Genomic DNA, 20,514 nt, shown 5'->3' with positions numbered 1-20,514 from the left:
AATCTGATGTGAACAAAGTAGATGCCCTAATTGACTTTTCAAAATAAATGTATGGTAACATGAAATGTGCAGAGTTTGAATATCCTTAGCCAAGGTGTACTAGCCTCAACTGTACAGAAACACCTGTTGAGTCCCCAAATTTTCAGCTGTGCTAAAGTTAACAGAAAAGTAAATAAAAGTCAAGTTTGGTTGTATAGTCCTTAAATGCAATAACTGCATCCAATCTATGAGCCATTGGCATCACCAATTGTTTGGTATCTGGAAATGCCTTTCAAGGCTTTCACTGCAGCCACTTTCAGTCTCTCTTTATTTGTGGGGGGAGGGGTGTCCGTCTTCAGTCTCCTCTTCCACAACTGAAATGCATGCTCGATTACATTTAAATCAGGTGACTTGGCCAGTCCAAAATTTTCCACTTTTCCCCCCATTTATGAATATTTTGGTTGTGTAGGGAGTGTGTTTTAGGGCATTGTCTTGCTGCAAGATGAAGTTCCAGCCAATGAGATTAGGAGAATTTCACTGAGCTTTTGGTAAAGGTTTATTTTGGTCTCAGCCATCCAAAAAAAAAAAAAAAAAAAACTTTGCTCAGCTCTGTAATTTTTTTATTTTACTCTGGCCTGCTGATGAGAAGTTTGCATCTAGCAGTGTAGCCTCTATAGTTTTGCTCTCAAAGTCTTTTGTGTATGGTGACTTCTGCCAGATCCCTGCCCTCTGGAGACTGCTGGTGATGTCACTGATCATTGTTTTAGGGTATGTCTTCACAACTATTGAATTCTCAACAGACAGTCTTATCCAGAGTGATTTCATATAGCATTTGCATCCATTTATACATCTGGATACATACTGAATCAATGCAGGTTAAGAACCTTGCTCAAGGGTACAACGGCAGTGTCCTACCTAACAATCAAACCCGCAACCTTTAGGCCAACATCAGTTCCTTACACTGCCTGCCTTCTCACTCCACATGCAGTTTCCACAGATGAAAACAAAGGCTAAAACCAAGACAAGACACTTACAGCTGCTTAAGTGTGAACTATCCATTCAACACCTCAGCAACAGTAAACACCTACCAGTCATACATGAACTTACTTTTACAGAGTTGAAAATGAAGACACAACACAAACAACAGTTGTTCCAGTAAAACATATAATCATGTAAATACCATGAAATAAGTGATTTTATGTAGTTTTGACTCATATTCATCTCAAATCCAAATGTCTTAAATATATAGCAAAAATAACAAATCTCCTTTTACAATTCTCATGGTTTTAGAGGGAATGGTATAGTTCAATCTATTTTATTGTGAGCCCGCCTCAGTTACTGTTTGTATCTACTATACGCCAATGCAAGATCATTAGGGATTGCTTTCAGAAGAGCATGTTAGTACAACAGTTCAAGTGAACCCATTTAATAGATATTACTGAAATAAAATGCCACAATTCAGCAGCTGCATACGAGTAGTAAATGTACTTTGTTGTTTATTGTCGCTAACATACCTGAGTTTTCTTTGCCCAGTGAACTCTGCAGATCTAGGGTCACACTGCTTGCCACAGAGAATTTTCTTGGGAGTGCTGGGTGTACAAAGTAAACAGCAGAAAGTACATTTTGTTTAATTACATGTAATAAAACAAACACTAGGTTTAGAAAATTGTCACCTACATGTGGTCTCTGGAAATTTTAAGCTCTTGATTGCTGATTCCATCCTCTCCAGCAAGTCCTGCTGATGTCGTGGATTACTTTTTTGCTCAGCACTGTTGTTTATGGCCTGTAATGCATAGAAAAAAACACAACACAGCCAAAAAAACTATAATTTCCATGATTATTTAAATTCTTATAACCATACAAATTTTACATTTTAAATTATTTTTAAAAGAGAGCAGTGAGAAGTGGCCCGATTTAAATTGTTTTACACTGGTTGATGCAAATATTCTCACAGAAAAAGTGGATCACCACCGGTAAGCTTGGTAAAACATTGTCTTAGAGGGAAAATAAGGAAGATTTTGTCCCCTAGCATGTGTAATACACGTTTATAGAAATACTTACAGATTTCTGTATAAAGGGACAATACAGAATGCAGACAAACTGTTTATTTACAGATATCATACAGATCATTTGTTAAGCAGTGTTACGGCCGGCTCAAAGGCCCGCAACAAACAAATCCAAATGTATCAAAAACAATCCAAAAACTGATCTAAAAACAAATCCAGACATTTATTAATCTAAATTACAAACTAAGGCACAAACTAAATCAAACAAAAACACACAAACACCAAAAACACAAAGCAAACCATACATGAAAGAAACCCACAAGAAGATCTCAAAGAAAGACTTTACGCAAACCACCCGGCTCGAAAAGCCGCAACAACAAGTCCAATGTACCCAAAACAACAATCCAAAAACTGATTTAAAAACACAAACTAAAACAAACAAAAACCCACAAAGTTCACAAAATAAAAGGATCTTCACAAAAACCTACCAAACACAAACCACACACAAGAAACCCAAGAGAAGATCTCAAAGAAAGAATCTCTACACAAAAGCCCCAAAAGAAAATCTCTCCTGCTTCATACTACTGGGTGAATATTGGGCCACAGGCAGGTGGAGGCAATCAGGCAATTAGGTAATTAAGCAACTACCTCCACCTGCACTACCCAGGCAAGCAGAGGCAGGGGACGTAACAAGCACTATTTCAATGTTTACACAATGGCTACCTATTTCCTTTTTTAAGTGCTGCTGTGTCTCTGTGCTTTGCCTTCACAATATTTAAAGTGTAAAGTGTATATATATATATATATACACAATATTTAAAGTTCTCAGACTCACCATTTTCTATGGGAGGTTTGAACAGTATCCAGTCCTGCAACTATCACCCCCCAACCCCCTTCCTCCTCCCCCCACCTCTACATACAGGAAGAAGAGGTGAGGACCACATTCAGGACAGTGAATAAAAGGAAAGCAGCAGGCCCAGACAACATCAGTCCAGCTGTGCTCCACCACAGTGCTGCAGAACTGGCCCCTGTTTTTACCAACATATTCAACTCCTCCCTCCTCCAATGCTCAGTGCCTCACTGCTTTAAACAATCCACCATCACCCCCGTGCCCAAGTCTAACAAGATCTCCTGCCTCAATGACTATAGACCGATTGCCCTTACATCCGTGGCCATGAAGTCATTTGAGCGCGAGTCCTCACTCACCTGAAATCCAGCACCACCCCCCTCATGGATCCACTGCAATTCGCTTACAGAGCAAACAGGTCTGTGGAGGACACCGTCAACCTAGCTCTCCATCACACACTGCAACACCTGGAGACTTCCAACACCTACGCCCACATCCTGTTCATAGACTTCAGCTCTACTTCCAATACAATAAACCCAGTTAAACTCTTCAACAAACTACTGGACATGAACATTGACCCCTGCATTTGCCACTGGATCCACAGCTTCCTCTGGAACAGGCAACAGAGGGTAAAAATTAATAACATCATATCCTGCCCTCTGTCCCTCAGTACAGGAGCCCCTCAGGGCTGTGTTCTCTCACCCTGGTTATTCTCCCTATACACCAATCACTTTAAATCCCACCACAGCTCTGTCAATATTTATAAATATGCAGATGACACTACCATCACTGGCCTCATCTCTAACGATAAATCACAATACCACGAACAGATAAACCAAGCAGACATCTGGTGCACAAATAACTACCTCGTTCTGAACTCAGCAAAAACACAAGAACTCATTGTAGAAGCCATTTCTGTCAGGGTGCGTGCGTGGGGTTAGGACCCAAATGCAGAGGGTGAAAAACTCAAACTCCAAAGGGGTAAGAACAACAAGACTTTACTTAACAAAAAAGGGAACAAAGGGAACAAAAGGCCTCGCAGGGCAACTCTTCAAACAACAAGGAAAACTTCAAACACAGAACAAAGAAAATCCAAAAATCCAAAAGCGCATGGAAACAGAACATGGCAGGAACACACAGGGCAGGAACATGATCAGACCAAACACAACCAGACAAACTAACAAGGAAAACACAGACAGGAACACAGAACCATGACAATTTCACTATTTGATTATTATTATTGTTTTGTTTTATTGTTTTTGGGCACTAGGGGGCATACCTCACTCAGGCAGTATATGAGAGGCCGGTAATTGAGGTAAGGGAATGCACCTGGCTGGGAGGACACATGGTTTTTTACCAAAACAAGAGAGAGCCACAGGGAGAGAGGTATAGTTGGAACACTGTTTATTTGTTTGTTTGACTAAACCTACCAAAAGCTGAATCCGTTCTGAATCTGAATCTTTCTTTTGCCTGCATACAAAATGTCTTTGGTGCATCAGTGGCTTTTAATGAAGTTGAAATCGGATTATTTTAAAATGCCACTACACTCATCATTGACTTCAGACATAAATCACACCCCAAAACCTCCATACTCGTCTCTGGCCAGCCTATATCCATCACTGCCTCATTCAAATTTCTTGGCACTCACATAAGCAATAACCCTAAATGGAACATCAACACAGATATCTTCAAAAAAGTGCAGCAAAGATTATTCTTCCTCCGCCAGCTTAAAAAATTCATCTCCGACCCCACTCATCCAGCACATCACGTCTTTCAGTTGTTGCCCTCAGGAAGGCACCATTGAACATTGCCCACAAAAACAACCTTGTGGTGTGGGGATGGCTGGTTTAAGCAGCCACACCTGCTCTGGGTCAAGCTAATTAGACCTGGCCAATTGGATAATTGGTTAAGAATTAGATAATTGGCCAGGCTAATTGGACCCAGGAACAGGAGTGGCTGCACCTGTGCGTAGTGAGGTAATCACTGCGCACAGGTTAAATCTGCCATCCCCACCCACACCAGGGAGCTCTCTGTCATGACAGGGTTTTTACATCTGCTCATTTGGCGTTACCATCTTGCCAAACCCTCGTTAATAAAATCTGGACTGTTGGAACATCTTCTCCCTGTGTCTCTGTGCTGGAGGGCCCTAAAGAAAGCCACTTCGGTGGCCTGTGGCAGGCGTGTTTGCCACAAACCTGTTTCAAAAACAGTTTCTATCCCACTGCCATAAGAACTCTGAACTCACTCTGCTAATCACCTGTCCCCCTGTCTGGTGTCTGTCATGCTCTGTGTCCATGATATCTCATATTGTACTGTGTTAAATTGTCTGGGATGTTCCATGTTGTACTGTTATAAATAATTGTTATTTTTGTGTTAAATGTCGGGACCCTGCTGTTTTTACTATACGGTACCGCTAACAAATTCCACCAGCCTTGGCTGTGTGGTCATTAAAGAATCTGAATCTGATGTAAAACTGAGGAAGTAACTGAAGTTGCAAGAACAATTGCAGACATCAACAGCGTATATTTCAAGGGTGCAACATACACAACATCTGAGAGACGCATTCACATGGGAAGGTTGTTACATAAGATGGAACATGGAAAACCAGATAGGGAACCTGGTATTCTGCTGCAGAGTACCATCCAAATACATTGGGTTTTATTCAAGATCTGTGCAGATGGATATCACACCCAGTATCACTAAAGGAGATTTATTGAATTATTGTTCAAACAAATACTCAGAGAGTATTCTGGAATGCTTCAAATACATGTATTTTTTAATACATGTATTCTATAATGCATTATTATTATTATTATTATTATTATTATTATTATTATTATTATTAATAACTTCACCAACATTTAACCTAGCGAGCTTGACCAAACTAGTATGAAATCACATTCAGGGCTCCCAGTTTATTCTGTCATCTCTTCTGACTGGGTAACTGCTAAGTAGGCTGCAGCCTTATTGTTATAGTACAACCAAAAAAGCACTTCTAGAGATTTGTGATTACATGGAACATACTTTAATGATTAGTATCTTAAGTGACATGCTGGACTTTACATGACTCACATACAGCACATTGCTGTCTGCCATCAGGGGTAATTCTACCTTTCTATAATTGCTGCTGTACTCACTGTAAATATCACAAACATGCTTAAACACATCACACCCAGAAAGATACCCAGGACATGCATAGTCTGTATCACGCATGCAAGAGGAATACATAGGGCATGTTGTGCACCCTACACATTAATCATACACATTACTTCTCCTTTCAGATATTTACTTTCACACCATAGTATCATAGGTTTTAAATGCACAGCCCAGGGCCAGGACATCAGCTGGACCCTAAATGGGTGGGGGAGGGGGGCAAGCCTCCAATGTATCTATGTAGCCTTCACTCCTACTTGTTGCATTTAGATTTGTTGGCAGAACAAATGATAAGGAAACTTCAGTTCAAGAGGACCCCAAAGTTTATTAGAGTAGTGACTTCAGAGTTCTGGTTACACTGCCTTCCAGCTTCTCTGCTGGTGTAAGGTAGAAAATTTTGATTCAAATGTTTGAAGGCTTTTCATGAGGATTCACTCCCCAGTAAACAATCTGTCCAGTTGTCAGTACATGTTGTTTGAAGTACAGCAGATATATACAGGGCTGTAGCAGTAGTCAAAAATCTGTGCTGATACACCTTGATGAACAGCAGAATGTTATCATTAGGACTGATTCATTTAAATTTGGGACCACACAGATACTGCATCATTCAGGAAGGAGGCAAAAATGAACTCCCAGGGCTGAACGAACTTTGGTCCAAAAGGTTCAACTGAACCCAAAGACAACAACAAAGGAACTGGTGAAGGAGTTGGAGGCATCAGGTACCAAAAATTCTACATCTACCATTAAGACAATCCTACATCACCATGGCCTGAAAGGCTGTCATGCAAGGAAGAAGCCCCTACACTCCAAGACATAAAATCATAAAAAAGCCAGAATGAAGTGTGCAGGTGATCACCAGGATGATGACCTAGCCTTTTGGAGGAATGTTCTGTGGTCAGATGAAACAAAAATTGAATTGTTTGGTCATAATGATCAGCGCTATGTATGGAGGAAAAAGGGTGAGGATTTTAATCCGAAGAACGCCATCCCAACTGTGAAGCATGGGGGTGGCAGCATCATGTTGTGGGGTTGTTTGGCTGGAAAAGGGACTGGCACACTTCAGAAAATAGATGGCATCATGGGTAAGGAGGATTATCTAAAAATACTGAAGCAACAGCTCAAGACATCAGCTAGAAAGTTAAAACTTGGTCGCAACTGGGTCTTCCAGCAGGACAATGATCATAACCAATGATCATACCTCCAAAGTTGTAACAAAATGGCTTAAGTACAACAAAGTGAAAGTATTGTAGTGGCCATCACAAAGCCCTGACCTGAATCCCATAGAAAATTTGTGGACTGAACTGAAAAGGCATGTCCGAACAAGGAGGCCCACAAACCTGACAGAGTTACACCAGTTCAGTCAGGAGGACTGGGCAAAAATTCCGGCAAAGTATTATGAGTTTGTGGAAGGCCACCCCAAACGTTTGATTCAAGTTAAGCAATTAAACGGCAATGCCACCAAATACTAACAAAGTGTATGTAAACTTTTGACCCACTGAAAATCTGATATAGTACATACAAGTTGAAATAAATCTGTCTTAGCTATTATTTTGAAATTACCTCTTATGGTAAATAAAGTAGATACTAGGGCTGACCCGAATGCCATTTTTTAGGCTTCGGACATTCGTTGGTGTTTCCAAACGAAGCTCCGAACGTTCGTTCTCATAAAAAATGTTTAAAAATTAGGAATACCGTAGGCCTATTAGCATTTGTAATCGAAAGCTGCAGTTCATTATCGATCCAGTGGGGGACATTGTATAGCCTAGCCGTTAATGAAGGGTCTCAAGTTTCATATGCCCGTTTATTGAAAGGATCAAATAACACAACAATTATTTCCAAAATTAAATTTTATTGCACAAAGTCGTTATAAAATCAGCAGATCAGTAGCCTAGTAACAGAAAAATGTAACAGGTGCAATCTCAGCACGATACAATAAAAAAAAACAATCACTCTCGGACAAAGTGCTCTGGCAAATAAAAATAGCTAGCCGACAAGAAAACATTGTTTATACAACTTTATTAAATAATAAGCAGGCCTAGCTGGGAACATCAAAATGTTTAAATAAATGAATGGCCTCGCTCAGCCAAAGCCATTAATATAGGCTACGTCTGAATAAACCTGACAATATGAGGACATTACAACAAGCATCCAAATAAACTAAATAAATAATATAATCAGAAAACATGAGCACCGTTGCTGACAATGACACGTTGTCCTCCTGGGAAAGCAGTTCTGTGAGCGTCACTAGAGGCCGCAGCACACCTGTTATGTCCTCTGCCAGTGTCCACTGTTCCGAAGTGAGGTCCAGTGTATGATCTCCTTTCTTGGTGATCGTGGGATCGGACAACACAGATGTCACTGGCTATCGTTACTCCACTAGACGTTCCAACATTGCCAATGTAGAATTCCAACAAGTGGCAATGTCTGGGATTAGTTTGTGTTCTACGATTTTCTGCTGCTTTTGTCTGTTTTTCAGAGCAGCTGTAGCCTTTGCGCTTTTCCGGAAATGCCCGACAAGTTTCCTGCCAGCGGAAACTGTGCAATTTACTGTGCCTTGTTTTAGGGATGTGTTAATGCACAGCTGGAGTGTGTGTCCCGAGCAGTAGACCCCCTGAACGCTGCCCCACTTTTCCGGCTCTTCTTACAACGTTTCGGTGCACAGCTTCATGTTGCTTGCGTTATCGTGGACAACGGTTACTTGCTTGTAGTTCGGTATGTCGTAAGTATCGGCCACTTCACCAAGTCGTTTTGCTATGTTCACACCACAGTGTTTCACTTCCAATTCTTTTGTTTCCAACACGTATCCCAATAGTTCCCACTCTTCTGAAACAAAGTGGCAGGTGACAATAATGTATGCCTCCATCCCCATCGAGGTCCAAATGTCCCTTGCAAGTATTACTGCGGTGGGAAGTCAGAAAACGTTCTCCCACACTTCCCCGTGCTCCAGGGTCAGGGCATTGGAAATAGTGGACCTTTTGGGCACTGTGTAGCCGGGCACCATTGTCTTCATTAATTTCTTGAACCCCTCACCTTCAACTATATTGATGGGCCTCATGTCCAGAGCAATGAATTCAACAATGTAGTCCAGCAACTTGCTCTTTCTGTTGTCGCTTAGCGGCTTTTGGAACTGAAGCGTCTGCTGGGTTGTTGAGGAGGTTGATGGTGCTGAGGGCTGCGATACCAGGGGATGCACCTATAATAATAAATTGGCTATTATAATAATAATAATAATAATAATAATAATGATTATTATTATATTATTATTTAATTTATTTGACGCCAATCGCCTATGCCTGTAACAGCAGTTAGCCAATGCAAAGTTAGCTACCTAGTTCGTTAACTAACTGCCTAGTCTAGCCCACTATGCTAGCTACAGGATATCTTTTCACCAACAAATTAATTGTAGACATACTTACAGATTTCAAATGAGCACTTAGATTTGTTGCGCCGCCATGGTATGCCAGTTGCTTGGTGCATATTTGACACTGAGCCTTTTTCTTGTCAGCGATAATTTTAAAGTGTTTCCACACAGCCAATTTTTTCACAGTCGCCATTGTGCTAATGGACACCTGGACTGAAGCGTTTGTAGAGTGAGTGACGCACGTTGCGTGCTCTGTCTTTTAAATTTTCTTTTTTTTTTTTAAGTTATCTAACCTATCCTCAAATTACAAACAATAATATAATAATAATAATAATTTTAAAAACGAATCATCCGAATCCTGAATTGAGATTCGAATGCCAATATACCGAACAAATTCCGAACCATTCGAACGTTCGGGGCCAGCCCTAGTAGATACCCAATGATAGGTTCCCAGTTTTATTTACTACCCTATATATATGTAGTGTATTGTGTTTCCTTTTCTGCCATTACTGTGTCTGTAGGTTGCATGCCTCTGTGTCTAGCACCTCTGTAGTGTGTCTCAGTATAACACCTCTGTAGTGTCTGCAGCAATGATGTCACATACCTTTGCTAAATGGCTGTGAGGGTTCCCAAGGAGGGACAAGACCATTTGTCTCCGGCCCACCACTTAACTCAATCTGTTGACGTGTATGACCACAAACTGTATATCAAGACACCACACAGCGTGATCGGCAGAGACTTGCTTGGTGCACTGCCCGAATGTTCTGAGTTTGTCTCTCCCTTGCACATTGTAATAAACATCAAATTCTCTGAGGAGACGTCGTCAGTGTGTTCTTCATCGTCCTGCATTTGACTGCACGGAGAAGGGCAAAATAATCCTAATTGACTTAACACAGGAAATGTATGGTAACATGAAATGTGTGGAGTTGTGAAAAATTCAGTTTGAATGTCTTTCACCTAGGTGTATGTAAACTTTTAGCCTCAACTGTATTCCCTCATTTGGTGTTCTGATGATGGTGGTGGACAGCGCTGTCCAACGTCGGTCCAAAATGTGGGGTTGAGATTAGGTGACTGCGAAGGCCATAGCATATGATTCACATCATTTTCATACTCATCAAACCATTCAGTGACCCCTCGTGCCCTATGGATTGGGGCGATGTCATCCTGGAAGAGACCACTGCTATCATGATATAAATGTTTCATCATAGGTGATCTTTAAGAATAACTTTGTATTGATTTAGTGATCCTTCCCTCTAAAATGCCCCCCACATCATAACAGAGCCACCAGACCCCCTAACTGTAGGGGTCAAGCATTCAGGCCTCTACCGTTTTCTTGGTGTACGTCTTTGTGACTGAAGCTCCTGCCATCCATGCCCCAATTACGAAACTCTCTTTCAAAGTCACTTAGATCTTTTCCTCTTGCCATTTTGATTCAAAATCGAGGTCAACTGGGCCTGCTCAGCATTTTAATACATGCCACAGAGCATGGTAGGATGTTACTTGCTTAATTGTATCATACAATATACCTGCAAGGATGCATCTGCATTTGTTATGTTTCTCCACTCATTTATTCAGCTTTTTCCTGTAATTTGTCACCCCTCTGTATATATTAGTGAATATACAGACTCTATCTCAGCCTACATCTCTAAGTGCATTGATGATGTCGTCCCAAAAGTCAATGTTAAGACTTTCCCCAACCAAAAGCCCTGGGTTAATGGTGATGTCTGTGCTAAGCTGAGAGCACGGTCCTCTGCCTATAGCTGTGGGGACCTGGAGGCCTTGAGGAAGTCCAGATATGACCTATGGAAAACTATCAAAGACGCCAAAAGAGCCTACAGGGACAAGTTGGAGTCTAATGACCACAGTTCCGACCCCAGACGCATGTGGTGTGGACTGCGTTCTATCACAGACTACAAAGGGAGAAATAGCAGTGATGCCCAGCCCGCCGCCTCTCTTCTAGACGAGCTCAACACCTTCTACGCACGGTTTGAGGCGAGCAACACCATCCCTACTGCAAGGCTAGCTGAGGATCAGGACGACTCCACTCTGTCCCTATATACAGCTGACGTGAGGAGAGCTTTTAAAAGAGTAAACCCTTGGAAGTCACCAGGGCCAGATGGCATTCCAGGCCGTGTACTCAGAGCATGCACCGACCAGTTAGCGTTGGTATTCACCTCTATATTCAACCTCTCCCTGAACCAGTCTGCAGTCCCCACCTGCTTCAAACAGACCACCGTTATTCCCGTACTAAAGAAACCTTCCGTCTCCTGCCCGAATGACTACCGCCCTGTAGCACTGACCTCCATCATCTTGAAGTGCTTCAAGCGCCTAGTCAGAACCCACATCTGCTCCTTCCTTCCTGACACCTTGGACCCCCCTTCAATTCGCATACCGCCCCAACAGATCTACGGACGACGCCATCGCCCTGAAAGTGCACACCGCCCTCTCCCACCTGGATAAGGGAAACACATTCTTGAGGATGCTGTTTATAGACTACAGCTCAGCATTCAACATAATTGTGCCCGCTAAGCTCGTTCCCAAGCTCAGGATCCTGGGTCTTGACACCTCCCTCTGCAACTGGATCCTGGACTTCCTGACGGGCAGACCCCAGGTGGTGAGAAGGGGTAACCTCAAGTCCTCTGTACGGACCTTGAGCACCGGAGCCCCTCAGGGCTGCGTACTCAGTCCCCTCCTGTATGCCCTGTTCACGCAAGACTGTGTGGCCACACGCAGCTCCAATGCCACCCTTAAGTTTGCAGATGACACCACCATCCTGGGTCTCATCTCCAAAAATGATGAGACCGCCCACAGAAGGCATCTTGGCAACATAGTGTCAGGACAATAACGGGACAGCCCGTCGTGTTTTATTCCTTACATATCATATTACAACACAAAGGATGAATATAAAAAAGAGGCCAGGTGAACAAGAGGGAAAGACACATCTAATCACTGCGGGCTCTGGATGGGAATGAATGTATCACTAGAATTAGCATTTTTTATCATGGTTATCTGTGGAGCTGGTTGTCAGTCTTGAACCTCATCTGCTGCATAATCCAAACTGTGGAATGGCTGTGACAACAAACAATCCACAAGATGTTCTTCCCCATCCCACTCTCTGCGTCTGCGTCCATGCCTCTCTGTGACCCCCTCACTCACGCTGCCGTTAATTGCCTCGTTAGCAATAGCAGCACCACTCTCCTCAAAATCCATTCTCGCCGTTATCTCAGTCCTTCAGGGCTCCTACAACAAGCTAACTGTTGCGTTGGCTAACGCAAGTAGCTAGCTACTGCTCGGTAAAAAAGGGAAACGTAAATCTGAAAAAAGGAAATTTGGACAACCTCTGCCTCTATGGACCAGCCTCCTCTGGTTGAAAAGGCTTAAATAAAATGTCATTTTTTTGTGATGTGGTTTAAAAGTAGTTCACAATTTGCACGTTATAATACAATACAGTGGTAGAGAATTGAAGATGAAATTTGGAAATTATCACTGGACCAACGCGATGTCAATATTGTATTCCGGTTGTTGATTGGTTAGGGAGGATGTCCTCCCTTGGAGCATCATTTTACGTGTTTTAGCCAACAGATTAGCATGAAAAATTGATATAAGAGATCCCGCCCTAAGGAAGACAGCAGGAGCCCGTCCTCCGCTGCCCCCCACCACCACTTCACACAGACTGCCCTTTCCCCTCTTGCCTGCCCTGCATGTGTCGCTGTTGAAGCATTTTAATCAGAATTTCAATAATGGATTTTTTCCAAAGAAGAGATAAAAAAATATTTTAGAAATGATACTGAGTAATGGTTTATTTCAACCAATTACTCTTTTTTATATTTTGATCTCCCTCTTGCCTCTCAAAAATAGAGGAGGAGCAACCTCTTCTGCCTCTATGGACCAGCCTCCTCTGCTCAATACACATTACCAAATTTAATGTACATATTCTTCGGCACTATACACTTTATATTTAGTGTGGTTGCCTTAGGCAAACACACTATTATTATTGCACATATTCTTTATTAGTGTGGTTGCCTCAGGCAACTACACTATTATTATCGCACATATTTAGTGTGGTTGCCTTAGGCAAACACACTATTATTATTAGTGTGGTTGCCTTAGGCAAACACACTATTATTATCTCACATATTATTATTAGTGTGGTTGCCTTAGGCAAGCACACTACTATTATTGCACATATTATTATTAGTGTGGTTGCTTTAAGGCAACCACACTACTATTATCGCACATATTATTATTCTTTCCACCCATCTTACCTACTGAATAAACGAGTTCTCAACCAAGCCAGACTACTAAAAAGTGCTACAACGCCGTCAACAACACGTGTGCAGAAGCTTCTGGTCCGGTCTAACTCCAGAAATTTGGGTCGGCTAACATGTAATAGGCTATCCTGTGTCTATGACTTCGTATCTAAGGTAACAGATTAAACTCTGAATTGCAGCACAGTTAAATGTTTTTATTTGAATGGTACAAATGAGCAAAACTAAACCATAAATCAATCGAATTAATCTCCCTAGCCCTGTCTTGCTTTTTAAAATGGTGCGGTTGTGCAGTGTAAATATAAAGGTTTTTCCAAGACCGTCTGAACTGGCCAGCTAGCTTTATGATTCGCCGCCACTCGTCACAGCATACCGTGAGTAAATCGCTGATCTGAAGTATTGATGAAGGGTTAATTTAGCTCTGAATATGTGTGTTGCATGTCAACTCGTTGCCCTGATGTTATAGCATACCATACTCTGTCTCTGCTTATACTACAGAAACTGTTCACTCCGTTCAGCACAAAGTCGACTTTGCATTGGCGGCAACCACACTTCACAATTTCTGCAGGAATTGTCTAGTTAGTGTGGTTGCCTTAGGCAAACACACTATTATTATTGCACATATTTAGTGTGGTTGCCTTAGGCAAGCACACTATTATTATTGCACATATTATTAGTGTGGTTGCCTTAGGCAAACACACTATTATTATTAGTGTGGTTGCCTTAGGCAAGCACACTATTATTATTGCACCTATTCTTATTATTATTATTTCTTTCCACCCATTTTTTGGACCGCTACTCCTCCCAGAGTTTTCGCACCACATACACGTGCAATATGTCAAATCGAGCGGCTTGATCGGGAATGGTGTGCTATTACTTTGTGGAAAGATTGGTTGCACGGTTTTTGAAAAATTTGAATTTTTGTGGGCAATTTTTCCCATAGAGAATGAATGGCGGAATGTTCACCTTTGTGATGTCACAATGCTCTGTCTTCTCACCCTTGTGATGTCACAATGCCCTGTCTTCTGGCAGCAGTACTCTGGTCTCTCTCTAGATTTGAACATTCGGCCATTCATCTCTATGGGGAAAAATTGCCCACAAATTGTGCAATGCCTCATTGGACATGGTAGAGAGTCCTTTGTCCATTGGTGGAGATCAGCCTCGCCCCCTTCCTGATTGGCCGATGTTTGATATTTCATAACTTTTGAACCGTTTGTCATAGAGAACTATGGGTCGCGTCATTGGACTCAGTAAAGACCTAGCAACTGCCTAGAACTCCATAGCAACCCCCTAGCAACACCCTAGCAACCACCTAGAACACCCTAGCAACGGCCTAGATCTCCATAGCAACCACCTAACAACACACTAGCAACCACCTGGAACACCATAGCAAATGCCTGGCAACACCCTAGCAACCGGCTATAACGCCATAGCAAACACCTAGCAACACCATAGCAACCATCTAGAACACCATAGCAACCACCTAGCAACACCCTAGCAACCACCTGGAAAACCATAGCAACCACCTAGCAACACCCTAGCAACCACCTAGAACTCCATAGCAACCACCTAACAACACACTAGCAACCACCTGGAACACCATAGCAAATGCCTGGCAACACCCTAGCAACCACCTAGAACTCCATAGCAACCACCTAGCAACACCATAGCAACCACCTGGAACACCATAGCAACCACCTAACAACACACTAGCAACCACCTGGAACACCATAGCAAATGCCTGGCAACACCCTAGCAACCACCTAGAACTCCATAGCAACCACCTAGCAACACCCTAGCAACCACCTGGAACACCATAACAACTGCCTAGCAATACCCTAGCAACCGCCTATAACTCCATAGCAACCACCTAGCACCACCCTAGCGACCGCCTAGAATTCCATGAAACCACCTAGAACTCCATAGAACCACCAAGCAACACCCTAGCAACTGCCTCAGACATCATAGCAACTACCTACCACTTTTCACTCCGTTCAGCACAAAGTCGACTTTGCGTTGGCGGCAACCACACTTCACAATTTCTGCAGGAATTGTCTAGTTATAATTACACTTTATATTTATAATTATTTAATACTATTATTCCTATTGTCAATATTCCCTATCCTTAGAGGCTTTGGTACTGCTGCTAGTGTTTTTGCTCTTTCTATTTTCTGTATATTTTTGATATTTTTGCTATTCTTGTTATCTTTTTGCTTACTACGTAGTTGTTGCTTGCCATGTTCTAAGAATTTCATTGTTCAGAATGACCATGTGTTATACTGTGCACTTGATAAATAAAAACACTTTGACTTTGATATATATATATATATATATATATATATTATATTATACAACGGCTTGGCTGAATACTCAATTCTGATTGGTCCAAGGGTGGCCATTAATTCTCAGTAAAGCGACACCTTCGCTTTTTAACAGTTCTAAAATCAATGTGCTACAAAATCCAGCATTCTAAAGCAGTTAAAACAGCAACATAATTATTTCGATTTTGAATTGTTGTTACATCCCCTCCCCTTTTCAATGTGCAATTTCACAATTGATGGCAAGTTACTTTTTTATTTATTTTTATTGCTAGCTTTATTTACGGTTGCCAGCCATCCCGCAAAATATGGAATCGTCCCTTATTTGGACAGTAGAATAGGCGTTCCGTATTTAACTCATGGCTACGGGACGCATTTTCATCCATATCTTTGTAAACGATTGCATTTGTAGTAACCGCTGTTTTGAGTACAATTCAATAATTAGCTAGCTAGGAAGCCAGGATAACAAGCATGCCGTGAGACCATTCTGACTTAAAACCCAGAATTTTAATATTGGCTAGGTGACAAGTCATGGAAAACCTATCATAAAGCTAGCATTCAAACCCGGTTTCAGAAGGTCTTAGAAAGACGCTATGTCTACACTGCACGACCACACCATTTTAAAAAGCATGTTTTTTTCAGTTTTCTTAAATAATGTAATGACAAATACTGGTGCTAATTGTATGGTATAAAACAAGAAGGAACTATTTTTTCTTGATAGAATCATTGTTTTCATATAATTAACGAGGTTTTTGCTTAACAATGGTGCAAATAGAACTACCAACTAGAGTTTTTGAATAACAAAAGTCCAAATAGAACTACCAACCAGAGTTTTGCTTGACAACGGTAAAATAATATGCCCTAACGGCTGTGGAAGAATATTTAACTTTCAACTGATTAAGTTGATAAAAATCAATACATATAAAAGTCTACCATATATAGTCAATGTTGGTAACCCGTTGTAAAAGTGGAATAAACCCCTCCGGGCTGTCCCATTATTGGAAAATAATTGTACTTCGGGGGTGGTTAAGTGACCTCGGCTTCACCTTGGCCGCATCACCACCCCCGTCGTACATTATTTTCCAATAACGGGACAGCCCGCTGTGGTTTATTCCTTGCATACATACATACACACACTACTGGTAAAAAGTTTTAGAACACCTCTATTTTTCCAGTTCACTGAAATTTAAGCAGTTCAAGTCCAGTGAATGACCTGAAATGGAAGAAATGTAAGGGTAAACTGCCAAAGGTAAAAAATAAAAAAGGCTAGGTTACAAAAAATGGAAAAATAATGTAAATTTCAGAGTTATAAAAAAGGCCTTTCTAAGGGAACAAGTAATGGGTTAACAACTTACAGCTTTTCTGCACCAATGGAAGTTAATTAAGCCTTGAAAGTTGATGTAAACAATTCCTACAGGTGTCCCAACTTTTGCTGACCACTTACAAACCCTCTGACTGTATAAAATCAGTGTTGGAACAGTATATATTGCCCTGCAGGTAGTAGTATATGCTAGCATAACGGCAAGAAAAGGCAATTAACAAAGGAAGACAGACAGACCATTATCCTCCACCATCAAAAGACACTTGGAAACTGCTGGAAACTATGACAGGAAGAGGTCAGGCAGACCGAAAGCCACAACAGAATCTGAAGACAAGTTTCTGAGCGTCAACAGCTTGCGTGATAGGCAGATCACAGGACAACAGGTTCAGTGGTCGAAGTAAGCAAGACTCAGTTTTAACTATGAAGAGAAGACTTTGAGCTGCAGGATTGACAGGTTCAGTGGCAGTACGAAAGCCATTTCTAAAATGGCAAAATAAGAAAAAAAGGCTTGCCTGGGCAATGAAGCACTGGGCAGTGGACTACTGAAGACTGGAAGAAGTTCTTATGGACCGATAAATCAAATCAATTTTAAATGTTCGGTTCATCATGCAGGGTTTTTGTACACCGTCGAGTAGGTGAAAGGTCTTCGATTGTTTGTAGGTACAGCGATAAACCTTAATACGGGAGAGAGATGACACAACTGTTGTCACTCACAGTCCTAGCCTGTTTCTTTATTTGTCTTCACTCAACCTTTAACACAAAGGTTCCTACCCTTGTATATGACCTAATACTACATCCCCCTTCCTGAGATAAATAATTTTCCCTGGAATGTAGTAAATAAACAATGTCAACAATAAGTGAACAAACTCAATTTCTGCTTCCTTGGAATAAAGTTATTTCCCGTTATAAAAACACATTATAACACATTATAACAGTAACTTATCCATTTCTTAACTTAACATTTGTGTCTGTTTACAGGCCACCTGGGCCGTATTCTGATTTCTTAAGGGAATTTGCTGAGTTTTTATCACACCTTGCAATTTCAGCAGATAAATTGTTGGTTATTTCAACATACATGTGGATAAAAATGGTGACCCCCTAGGAACAGCTTTTGCCTCTATTATTGATTCCATTGGTTTTGTACAGAATGTTTGTGAGCCTACTCACTACCGTGGCCATACCTTAGACTTAGTTTTGTCCCATGGTATTAGTGTGGTAAGTCTTACCATCGCACCTCATAACCCTATACTATCAGATCATTTCCTTATTACGTTCAATATTAAGGCATCAAATCCTCCTGTATCAGAGCCTAGACATTACTACAGCTGCTCAGTAAACCCTGAGGTTATTCCAAAGTTTTTAAATATGCTTCCGGAGTCATTCCTCTCCACAGAAGAAAAGGCTGATGAAAATGCTGATGAAGCCGCTCTGGACCAATTGACTAACCAGCTAACCCTTACCCTCAGGAACACTCTTGATGTTGTTGCCCCCCTTAAAAGAAGAAACCCTAGTCAGAAAAAGCACACTCCATGGTATAACGATACTACCCGGGCCCTGAAGCAGTCTACTAGAAAATTAGAGCGAAAATGGCGGTCAACAAAGCTAGAAGTACTTCATCTTGCATGGAAAAACAGCTTTCTTCAGTATAAGCAAGCTCTTGCTTCTGCTAGATCTGCCTTTTTCTCAAAACTTATTGAACAAAATAGACATGCCCTAATAACTCATTAAAGAGTCTCCAGCTTGTGCAGAATGCAGCTGCTCGTATCTTGAGCAGAACTAAGAAGTATGAGCACATTACACCAGTACTAGCGTCGCTTCACTGGCTACCCATTAAGCATAGGATAGACTTCAAGGTTTTGCTCCTGACTTTTAAAGCTCTGCATGGACGTGCACCTGTGTACATATCGAACCTGCTCCTACCTTATAAGCCCACAAGGTCACTCTGATCTCAAGACGCAGGCTACTTGGTAGTCCCAAGAATTTCCAAGAACCTAAAAGGTGGTAGGGCTTTCTCCTACAGGGCCCCACTACTGTAGAACCAGCTTCCAAAATTTATAAAGGAGTCAGACACAGTCTCAATATTTAAATCTAGATTAAAAACGCACCTCTATGCTCAGGCTTACAATCAGTTGTAGTCTGGAGACAGGGTGCGAGAAGCCTGTAGTCATAGAGCTTTGTAGGTGGCAATCCTTTCCTTACTGTCACCTGTCAATCAGCTGTGACCCGACTTTACATGGGCTGGCTCTTGATAGGCGGGTATGGCTGTCTACCCCTCATGACTGCATGGGCTCTCCATCCCTGTCCTAGTAGATATGCAGCCATATTCTACTCCTGGCGGGGTCCCCCCAATACATTTCACTGGCACTTTACTCACTGTCTGCTATATTGCAAATTCCCTAATTGCCGTTTCCACCCTCTTCCCCACGCTGCCGGCGGGGCTCTTGCCCCAACCCTCGAGAGTGCTTCGAGAGTCGTCTGGTCTCCCCCACCTCTGCGGTCCAGCCCCTCCCTCGTCATTACCTCCACCCTGCCCACATCTGCCGCCACCTGCTGTTCCCCATCACCGCCACCCGGCCCCACCCATCATCTGAGCCACATCACATATCATATCTTGTGCATAAACTGGCTGACATGCTGGTCACCAGTCGGCACCCTGAGCCGACCAGAGGATGGGTTTCCCCCTTGAGCCTGGTTCCTTCCAAGGTTTCTCCCCATCTGCCACAGGGAGTTTTTCCTTGCCACTGTTGCCTTAGGCTTGCTCCTGTGGGGGTTTAGGCTAGGGTTGTCTGTAAAGCGTATTGTGACAACTGTTGTAAAATACGCTATATAAATAAAATTTGATTGATTTGATTGATTTGATTTATCCACATCCTTGGGAAGGGTGGGGTAGACTGCCCAAGCCCTTCTACTGAATGTGGGGATTATCCCATTGTTCACTCAGTTTCTTTTTTCAAGGGTACCTTTACCTACGTGTGCACACAAAGTCCCTCAGGTACCCTGGAGGTCCCCTCACTCTGGATGGGTATCAGTCACTGAGCTCTGCTGCTGCTGATGTTGATTGTAAGCCTCCTTAGTGACATGTGTTCTCACTGTATCCGTTGCGTGCTTTACCTCTGGTAATGTCTCAGGTAAGTTGGTTGCAGTATCAGCAGCCACCGGGGTTGGAGAGAGGTAAAACCTGTTTCTCCGTAGGGTGCCTCCGGGTGTCTCCACGAGGTAAGACCTAGGTGGGCCTGCCTTAGACACCACTGTGCCTCGGTC

At 42.1% G+C, this 20,514-nt stretch overlaps 1 protein-coding gene across 10 annotated transcripts in view; it reads right to left on the bottom strand.

The window, feature by feature from the left end:
* The window catches only part of LOC118206456 (brother of CDO), a 374,202-nt gene that overhangs the window by 62,823 nt on the left and 290,865 nt on the right, over positions 1–20,514 (bottom strand). For all 10 annotated transcript variants that reach the window (XM_035379207.1, XM_035379212.1, XM_035379206.1 and 7 more), the window contains 2 exons: positions 1,657–1,762; positions 1,494–1,568 (listed from right to left, as the gene is read on the bottom strand). In XM_035379207.1, the coding sequence (XP_035235098.1) occupies positions 1,494–1,568; positions 1,657–1,762 (181 nt within the window). The remainder of the gene's footprint in view (positions 1–1,493; positions 1,569–1,656; positions 1,763–20,514) is intronic.

Source organism: Anguilla anguilla, chromosome 10 (genome assembly GCF_013347855.1).
Source record: "Anguilla anguilla isolate fAngAng1 chromosome 10, fAngAng1.pri, whole genome shotgun sequence".
Classification (NCBI taxonomy): domain Eukaryota; kingdom Metazoa; phylum Chordata; class Actinopteri; order Anguilliformes; family Anguillidae; genus Anguilla; species Anguilla anguilla.
Note: the sequence above shows the minus strand (reverse complement) of the source record. Positions and strands in the feature narration are given on the sequence as shown.